At 42.9% G+C, this 10216-nt stretch overlaps 1 protein-coding gene across 1 annotated transcript in view; it reads left to right on the plus strand.

Moving 5' to 3' along the window:
• Positions 1–763: 763 nt before the first annotated feature.
• The window catches only part of LOC119414954 (sodium channel protein type 4 subunit alpha B-like), a 326309-nt gene continuing 316856 nt past the window's right edge, over positions 764–10216 (plus strand). The window contains exon 1 of the mRNA XM_037682070.1: positions 764–1036. Coding sequence (XP_037537998.1) covers positions 770–1036 — 267 coding nt within the window. The 5' untranslated portion in view covers positions 764–769. The remainder of the gene's footprint in view (positions 1037–10216) is intronic.

Genomic DNA, 10216 nt, shown 5'->3' on the forward strand with positions numbered 1-10216 from the left:
GAGCAAAATGTTTGTTGAAACAATTTAGCATCTCATACTTGTTTGACACAGGAACAGAGCTGACAAATAATTGTGGTGGCAGATCAGATGACTGAGTGCTGCCATCAAGAGATTTAATAGTTTTCCCGAAGCTCTTAGGATCGTTTAGATTTTTGGTGGTCTGAGGTAGATAGTAGTTTCGTTTTGCAGCTTTAATGGAAGCTGTACAGCGATTCCTTAACTGATGAAATTGCAACCACTGGGTGTCCGAACCAGTCTGTCTTGCTGTTGCCCAAAGCTGGTCCCTCCTGTGCAAGAGGTCAACTAACTCAGAGGTAAACCATTGGCTATCCCGGCCCTTTACTCTGAACCAGCGAAGTGGAGTGTGTTTATTTACAAAATAAACCTTGCTCTCCTTTGTGAAAGTCTTAATGAAACCAAACACCACCAACAGCTATTTTTTATTACCTGCAAAATAAATAAATTTTACTTACCCATGAGCACAAGGCTTTGTAAATAATTAAAATATGGATAGTAGATTTTTATTATCATTGGTGTAACGTGGTTGAATGCTGAACTGAACTCTTAGTTTTGTCAACTAGTGGTACAAAAAGACACTGGAAGTTCAGTTGGTTTGAGCTATGATAGAAGAAATCTACAAATCTATAGTGTCAAGCTCAAGCTAACTTCATCACATTGTCTTTATTTTCTTTTTCTACCTTTTCTTTGCATTCACTCCCCTGTCTGTAGCTGTAAGTAAATCCAAGTACAGGACAATCAGGATGAAAAGATGGCAGCCATGCTGTTACCAACGGGTCCTGACGGCTTGCGGCGGTTCACTCGCGAATCCTTGGCTGCCTTGGAGCGGCGGATTGCGGAGGAGCAGGCCAAGAGCGTCAAGGATTGCTCAGATGCTCAGAAGAACACGCGGCCATCCAAACCCAGGGCCGACCTGGAGGCAGGCAAGCAGCTGCCACGCATCTTTGGTGACATTCCAGCAGAACTTGTTGGGGTGCCACTGGAGGACATTGACCCATTTTATTACAAGAACCAGAAGGTGAGCACTCATGAAAGTGTGTGTGTGTGTGTGTGTGTGTGATGGGTTAACTGATTGTTGTGTCTCTAAGTCATGTAATCTGTAGAGGTTACCATGTGTGGTTTATATGGTTAATGTGTACTTCCTATGTTCCAAGTGTGGTTTATTTGGCCCAGGTATAGTTTATATGACCCAAGTGTATTTCCTATAGTCCAAGTGTAGTTTCTATGGTCTAGGCATAGTTCTTATGGTCCAGGCCTAGTTTCTATGGTCCAGGTGTACTGTATATGGTCCAGGTTTAGTTTCTATGGTCCATGTGTGGTTTCTATGGCTTATGTGTAGTTTCTATGATCCAGGTGTAATTTTTTTATGGTGCATGTCATTTTTATTGACCAAAAACATGTACTTTTGTCTGTCTCCAGGCACAGGCCTCCCTTGCAAAAGAGATATGTGATCTAAATGGGATTTGCCTGGTTAACTTAAGATTAATAAATGGTCCATGTCTAGTTTCTACAGTCCAGGCATAGTTTATATGGTCCTGGTGTAGTTCTTATGATCCAGGTGTATTTTCTGTAGTTTAGGTATAGATCTTATTGTCTAGGTGCAGTTTATATGGTCTAGGTGCAGTTTTAATGGTCCAGGTGTACAAAGTACTTTCTATGGTCCAGGTGTAGTTTTTTTATGATTCAGTTGTAGTTTCTATGGTCCAGGTGTAATTTCTATTGTATAGGTGTAGTTTCTATTATCCAGGTGTAGTATCTATGGTCCAGATGGAGTTTCTATTATCCAGGCGTAGTTTCTATAGTTCAGGTGTAGTTACTATTGTCAAGGTGTAGTTTCTATTATCCAAGTGTAGTTTTCTATGGTCCATAAGTAGTTTCTATTATCCATGTGTAGTTTCTATGGTCCATGTGTAGTTTCTGTGGTCCATGTGTAGTTTCTATGGTCCAAGTGTAGTTTCCATTACCCAGGTGTAGTTTCTCTGACCCAGGAGTAGTTTCTATTATCCATGTGTAGTTTCTATTACCCAGGTGTAGTTTCTCTGACCCAGGTATAGTTTCTATTATGCAGGTGTGGTTTCTATGAAAAGAAAAACACTTTAATGAAAGCAGTAATCACAAATGCATACTTCACATGAAAAGGTAGAGAGCATAAAGACAGCATGGTGAGGAAATGTGTTCAGTTTGTCCTCAGCAGTCAAAGCCTTTAGAAGCATCATTGAGCGATAGCTCAGGAAACCCAAGCCAACTCTAACTATATAAAAACTGAAAAAAAGCCCCCCCCCCCCCCCCAAAAAAAAAAAAAAAAACAAAAACAAAAAAAAAAAAAAAAAAAAAAACCCCCCCCCCCCCCCCAAAAAAAAAAAAAAAACAAACAAACAAAAAAAAACAACAACTGGACTTCTGTTCTGGGGCAGCACGGTGGCGCAACTGGTAGAGCTGCTGCCTCTCAGCGAGCAGGTCCTTGGTTCAAACCCCGGTCCAGGGACATTTCTGGGTGGAGTTTGCATGTTCTCTCCGTGCATGCGTGGGTTTTCTCCGGGTACTCCGGTTTCCTCCCACAGACCAAAACTATGCATGTTAGGCTGATTGGTAACTCTAAATTGTCCCTAGGTGTGAGTGAGAGAGTGAATGGTTGTTTGTCTCGTTTCTCTCTATGTGGCCCTGTGATGGACTTGCGACCCGTCCAGGGTGTATCCCGCCCCTCGCACAGTGATTGCTGGACATGGGCACCGGCGACCCCCGTGACCCAAAATGGAATAAGCGGGTAAAAGATAATGGATGGATGGATGGACTTCTGTTCTGAAGCTGAAGCCCTTTCTTCTCCCATCTGCGAGGCTTATCAATTATAAAATGCCTGGGTTGTGTGTAACTCCAAGCTATGTAGAACTGTAGAACACAAACTGTATGCTGATAAATGGTACATGCTCCGAGGCTGCAGAGCAACTAATTGTGAAGTGTCGACCACATTATTTACTCTGCGAGTTTACGACAGTGTTTACAATAGCTGTTTACATAGCTCCGTACATTAATGCTAAAGACACCCTGAAGGAGTTAAATAATAACATCAGCTTGCTTCAAAACAAACACCCGGAGGCTTTTTAAGTGGTGGCTGGTGATTTAACCATTTAAATCTGAATGAGACACTGCCAAGTTTTTATCAGCATGTGACCATTCCTACATGAGGAAATAACTCACTAGAACATGTTTACACCAATGTAAAAGACGCATATAAAGCCATACCTCACCCCCATCTTGGACTCTCTGATCACATATCAATCTTTCTGACTCCTGCTTATCTGCCCCCACTGAGATGCTCCAGACTGACACAAAGGCATTTAAAGGGGTGGGTGAGAAACCTGCAAAGACTGACAGATCTTCTGGGATATTGCTGTAAAGGAGGGGACACTAGACTTGGAGGAATACGCATCCTCAGTCCTGTGTTACATTAGTAAGTGTGCTGATGATGTCACCACCTTCAGGAATGTAAAGATCAGAGTCAGAGTCAGAGTTTCTTTATTGTCATTCGCACCTCATGTGGTACATGTGGTGGAGCGAAATTATGTACACGGGGTCCCAGTTACATCCAACAATAAAATGTATAAGAAAAACAGTAATAACATCTAAGATATGAACTAAGAAAAACATCAACTAAATATACACTAAGCACTCATAACATAAAACATTGAACATCAGCACAAACATGAACATGAGTCTGTGAGCAGATGTGCACGCATGAACACATCAACATTGAAACAGATCAGCAGCAACATGAAACAGATCAGCAGCAACATGATATGGTTTTTCACAGTGATTATTCTAGTTAGAGATTCACGAGTCTAACAGCCTCAGGGTAGAAGCTGTTCCTCAGTCTAGTGGTTCTACACTTAATGCTCCTTAACTTCCTTCCTGAGGGGAGTGGGGCAAAAAGTGTGTGTGCTGGGTGGGTGGGGTCCTTCATGATGCAGGTGGCCCTCTTCCTGCATCTGGAGGTGTAGATGTCTGTGATGGTGGGGAGACTGATTCCAACAGATTTCTGTGCAGCCTTCACCACTCTCTGCAAAGCTTTTCTTTCTGCAGCTGTGCAGCCTCCATGCCACACATTGATGCTCGAGCACAGGATGCTCTCCACTGCACACCTGTAGAAGGAGGTGAGGACTGAGCTTCCCAGACCAGCTCGCCTCAGCCGTCATATAAAGATATATCCAAACCAAAAGCCCTGGAGGTATGCACCCTGATAGAAGCCAGGGACACTGCCTTCAGGTCTGGCAATTCACAGGCGCTGAGGAAGACAAGGTTAGAGCTGGATGACGGTATTAAAAGGGCCAAAGCAGCATATGCACAGAAGATCCAGGAAACTTCTCCTCACAAAACACACAGAACATGTGGAAGGACATTAAGTGCATAACAGATTATAAAGGCAGAGGTGCGCAATGCCCTAGGAATCCATCACTGCCTGATGCTCTCAACAGATTCTATGCACACTTTGAGGACCTGAACAGACCACCCACCACAAGACTCACCTTATCACAGGAAGAACAGTTCCTCAGCTTGACCTCAGCAAAAGTAAGGAGTACTTTCAGGAGAATTAATCCTCACAAAGCAACTGGCTCGGACATCATCCTGGGGAAGGTGCTGAAAGACTGTACCGATCAGCTCTGCAAGGTGCTGGCTGATATATTTAACTCCTCCCTCACCCTGGCAACAGTTCCCACCTGCCTCAAGACTGCCACCATTATTCCATTTCCAAAGAGCTTTACAGTGACTGGTCTGAATGACTATCGGTCGGTAGCCCTCACCCCAATAGTCGCTAAATGCTTTGAAAAACTGTTCATGACTGTAGTGGTGTGACAAATTAAAACAAGTTCTTGTTGAACTCAGTGCATTTATTTAACGTAGCACATCAGACACGAACTACAATACACCAAAAGCACGTTTTCATCCAGCTTCTTCATCATTATCATCATCCTCGCTCTTTCTACCCTTCTCATCTTCACTTCTTATCCTGCAGCGCCACCTAGTGGCGTGAATGACAACGCATTACACAACACAACATCTCCTCCCTTCTTAAGATTTAAACTTCCTCCAAAGAATACTTGAACAGAATTTTCTGAAGAGGCTAAACCATTAGAAATTGCATTTGAAAATTGTCTACATATTTGTAGCAACGGAATTGTAAACCAAAGGTACTAATAAAGTTTAAGTAAACCTGTAAATTTAACTAAATTTTCCCTCAAAATTATTCCTGTAATAAAACAAATTACCCATCTTAATACTCAAAGAAAACTTTAGTAAACCAGTAGCTGTAGTAACCTTTTGTCAACCCTTCTATAACCTTAGGTAAGAGTTATGTTTCTACATAACTTTTATAACATGACAAAGTCTACGTGCCAACTGGGTTTATATTTTGCACGTGGAGGCTTCCTAAGAGGAAGTGGATCAGGCTGGGCCTTTTCCAGTCCTGTAGCAGTAGAGTCCTGTCCAGCAACTGGAGCACAGCATGCAAGGTGGGATGCATTCCAATTCCTTCCGTCAGTTAGCCTTAAGTTGTGTTTACCTTTATCCTTTTTGATAGTTGCAGGAGAGGTAAACCTAGGGTGACCTTTTGAAACATGTAATGGATTCCGTATCCTCATCCTCTCTCCTAACCGGAATGAAGGCACCCTTGCACTGCGTTTGGCATCAGTGTAACGTTTCATTTTGTTTTGATTTTTCAGAACTTCACATTGTGCCCTGTCATGCAGTGGAGATGTGACAGGAGGCAAAGGGAGTATGTTCAGTTTAGTGCGCATCTTCCTGCCAAAGAGAAGTTCATACGGAGAGGTGGAGGTAGTTGCATGAGGCGTTGCACAGTATACTTGAAGCCATTCTGACTCAGTGTCTTTCCATGGTGTAGACTGTTGGATTGCAGTTTGAATGCAGGTGCGGAAGGTGCTATGAAACCTTTCAACGGACAGATGTTCTAGCGTGAGATATTCCTCTATTCTGAAGGAATGATGCAAAGGCTTTGGATGTAAACTGAGTGCCATTGTCTGTCACAATGTTCTCAGGGTTGCCCTGACGACTGAAAACAGATGATAAGAATTGAATAACATTGTTCGTAGTGACAGTATGTGAGAAAGCAATTTCAGGCCATTTAGAATAGTAATCAGTCAATGTAATGGCAAATCTGCAAGAAGGAATAGCTGTGTCAAATGGTCCTACAATATCAAATCCAATCCTTTTTCCATGGCCCATCGGGCAGCGGTACAGGCTGAAGTGGAGCAGGGTGTGTTTGGGCAGTTTTGTCATTGGACTGACACATGACACATGATGTTATGGTATCCTGAACTTGTGAGTCCATTTTTGGCCACCAGTAGAGGTCTCTCAAGCGCTGTTTCGTGCATACAATTCCTTGATGACTTTCATGTGCTAGTGTAATCAGTGTATGTCTGACAGAAGGTGGTGCGATGAGTCTCGTACCTCTGAGAATGCAGTTACTGTAGGTGGAGAGTTCGTCTCTGATCTTGTAGTAAGGAGCAAGTGTATTACAGATGGATTTAATGGAGGCAGGCCATCCTTTTTTCATTTGTACATGCAGATCTGTCAGTTCAGGGCATGAGGAGCAAGCTGAATCAAAGTCAGAAACAGGAAGTGCAGACAGATTAGCAGAAATCTGAGCCACCATTTCAGGATCCACGTCTGGCACAGGATCTGAAGTCACAGGCAGAGGCAGGTGTGAGAGGCAATCCACTGTGTAGTTTTGAGAACACGGTCAGTAGATGACATCATAATCAAAACACAGCAGGCGAGCTGACCATCATGCAATGCACATTCCAGCTCTATTCATTCCTTTTGTGCTCAGAAGTGTGGTCAGAGTTTGATGGTCCATTCGGAGGGTGAAGCGTCGATCCCATTTGTATGTTCTCCATTTCTCTGTGGCCCACACACATGCTAGCGCCTCCTTCTTGACAGTAGAATACTTTTGTTCGGTCACAGAAAGTGTGCGGGAAGCAAAGGCCACAGGCTTCTCTGTTCCATCAGGTTGAACTTGGGCAAAGACAGCACCTAGTCCGTAATCACTGGCATCAGTGGATATCACAATGTGTAGGTTATGATTAAACAGTGCAAGAACAGGGCTGTTCACCAGAAGCTGCTTAGTTTCTTCTGTAGATGAACAGATGCTGGGATATATTCATCATTTAACGCGGGTTCCTCATTTTTCTGGACTGAATAAAACGTGCATTGAATTTAAGGAAATGCAAACGTGAGACGTCATTTAGATTTGACCCATCAAAATGAATGCGGTCATTTATTTACAGAATCAAATTTAACATCAAACATGTACATTAATTTGGCAAATTATGAAAATAACAACAAAGCAATCAACCAGGAAAAATCATACGGCCATGATTTTTCCGTTGCTGCACCAAAGACATTTATGAAAACTGTACAACTATGATCTTTTGCCCACATGAATGTGGGTGAGCATTTTACACAGACATTTCTAAATATCTGGAAGAATTTCTACTTGATAGAAAAGTTTAAAGATGGGAAGAAGTTTAGAGGGAGTTAAGATGGTATGTGAGGGAAATTAAGTGTTCACCAGAACCGACACTCTCCATCAGAAGCCCAGCTCGCCTCGGTACGCTTGGTAGGAAACTTGACCCATTACCTTTCTGATGATAATCAGCAGATATGGTGTTCCGTTAACGCTACCGGTCCAGCGTCTCCTTAGAATGGCTGTAGCTCGTCAGAAGTAGTGGCGAGGCTCTGTTCGACACACATTCACCTCAGTGGAAAATGTTATAATCCCATGGAACTCGGAAGAGCTTTGTTGTCATGTCAGGAACTCCAACAGCACTCCATCAGAACTCCAGAACTCTAGAAGTCTGACAACTCTCCAACTCTGTGAGTCTGTAACTCCGTGAGTCTGTGTGTCACTCTGGGTACCTGTGAGTCCGTGTAGACCAGGAAGTACTGACATTTTAAAGACTCTTTCCCGGTTCACTTTTTGGGATTTTTCATTGGTCAGAAACGACCAGAAGGGGTGTGTTTTTGTGACGTAAGAGGTTAGAGACAGTGAGAATTGTTATGGGACAGCTCAGAAATGTTCTCACAGACCGAGAGGGTTCTGTTTTGGCGTGCCTAAGAAACAGGTGCAAAACATCTCTATTTACGTCTGAGAGGATTCTAAAACATGACAGTTTTAACATAACAACTTGTTTTTCGTTTGACTGTAACCTTGTAAACGCACACACTTGCTCATTCAAAAGCAGAAATCAGAAAAATGCATAATTACTCTGCAACAGCTTTTAACATGAGAATAAAAATCATTACTCAGTTAATAAAATTGATTAGTTCACTGCAACATCTAAAATGGTTTGAACTAAGACACTTTGATTATCAACATTTGTAAGATAGTAATGATAATAAAAAGAGAGTGTTCTTTTCACTTGAATCTTCAAGAAAGAAAGTCTCAGGATGGGTGAACCTGTATCTATGTATTCAAATACATGAAATGACAGTTCCTGTCCCACAAGGTTCTAAAGGTCAAGAGTTTTGACCTTAGACTTAGTTTCGACGTAGGCCTAGTCCACTACACTTCAAAGCTTGTCTATGCTTCTGTAGTCCTGCATAGTTGCTTGTTGCACTTCCACAAGAATGCACTGGAGCCACTATAATTGCAAAATTGGGCAAGAACTTGGAGTACCAAAACACCAACCCCAGAAAGGATCTCAATGCAGCAGCATCAGTAGGTGGAGGAACATTCAAAACAGAATCGACATGCTCTTTGTCTGGGAGAATGCCATCTGCTCTTATGACATGACACAAAAAATGTAATGATGCATTTCTGAAATGACATTTGTTTTCATTTAGCACAAGGCCAGCAGTTTTGAGCTTTTGGAGGACTCAGGTTGCTGTCATGCTCAGCAGGAGTTTTACCGTAGATGATGAGGTCATCCAGGTAATTCTGGACACCTGGAAGATCTTGGAGAATCTCAGCCATCATTTTTTGAAAAGCTGAGGGAGCGGAGGCGAGTCCATAAGGAGCTCTGCAAAATCTGAAAAGACCGTCACGTGTAATGAATGCAGTTAAATCTCTGCTATCTCCATGCAGAGGCAGCTGGTAGTATGCATTGGCCAGATCGATTGTAGAAAACAGCGTGACACCTTCTAAACTGACAAACAACTCATCCACATGTGGTAGAGGATAGCAGTCTGTTATCACAGCTTTGTTTGGTTCACGGAGGTCAGCACACGATCATATTCATCCTGTTTTACATCCTGTTACTGGTGAAACCCATGGTCGATTCGTTCAATGACTCCAGCTTTCAGGAGGCGTTTCAGCATTGCTGAAACTGGAGCTCTCACTGCAAAGGGAAGGCGTCTAAGCTTCTGTCTTACAGGTTTGACTGTAGGATCTAGTTTTACTTTATGAACAAAGGATTTCACACAGCCTATATCAGGAGCAGCAGAGGTGAGCGATGCAGGTGATGCGTCTGTCATCATCACAAGAGTAGCAGGGGCAGTACATGGTGGAAGAACAGTGACAAAGTCCATGCTCAATAATCCAGGAATACAATCCAACATTTTTCAGTCAGGTCATCTGGACAGTTCCTTTGTTTGTGCTGAAACGTTTCGCCTTCGATACGGAGGGCTTCATCAGTTCCAGATTGAAGGCGAAACATTTGAGAAACAAACACTTTGTTGTTTTCAACCAGTTTGACAAGACTGTCAACAAGGAAGAGGGCTGGCAATGGAGGAGGGGCAAACCAAAGAGGCCATCTTATCACAAGCAGAACTGGTTTGTGCCACTTTGGAGTAAGCTGTTGGGGGAAGAATCAGTCCTGTTGTGTATTTCCTTGACTGATGAAGCCTTCCGGATCGAAGGCGAAACGTTTCAGCACAAACAAAGGAACTGTCCAGATGACCTGACTGAAAAATGTTGGATTGTATTCCTGGATTATTGAGCACGGACTTTGTTGTTTTCAACCAGTTTGACAAGACTGTCAACAAGGAAGAGGGCCGGCAATGGAGGAGGGGCTTACCAAAGAGACCATCTTATTACAAGCAGAACTGGTTTGTTCCACTTTGGAGTAAGCTGTTGGGGGAAGAATCAGTTTTGTTGTGTGCTTCCTTGACTGATGAAGCCTTCCAGATCGAAGGCGAATCGTTTCAGCACAAACAAAGGAACTGTCCAGATGACCTGACTGAAAAA

The sequence above is a fragment of the Nematolebias whitei genome, chromosome 9, assembly GCF_014905685.2.
Source record: "Nematolebias whitei isolate Nwh7 chromosome 9, NemWhi1, whole genome shotgun sequence".
NCBI classification, from domain to species: domain Eukaryota; kingdom Metazoa; phylum Chordata; class Actinopteri; order Cyprinodontiformes; family Rivulidae; genus Nematolebias; species Nematolebias whitei.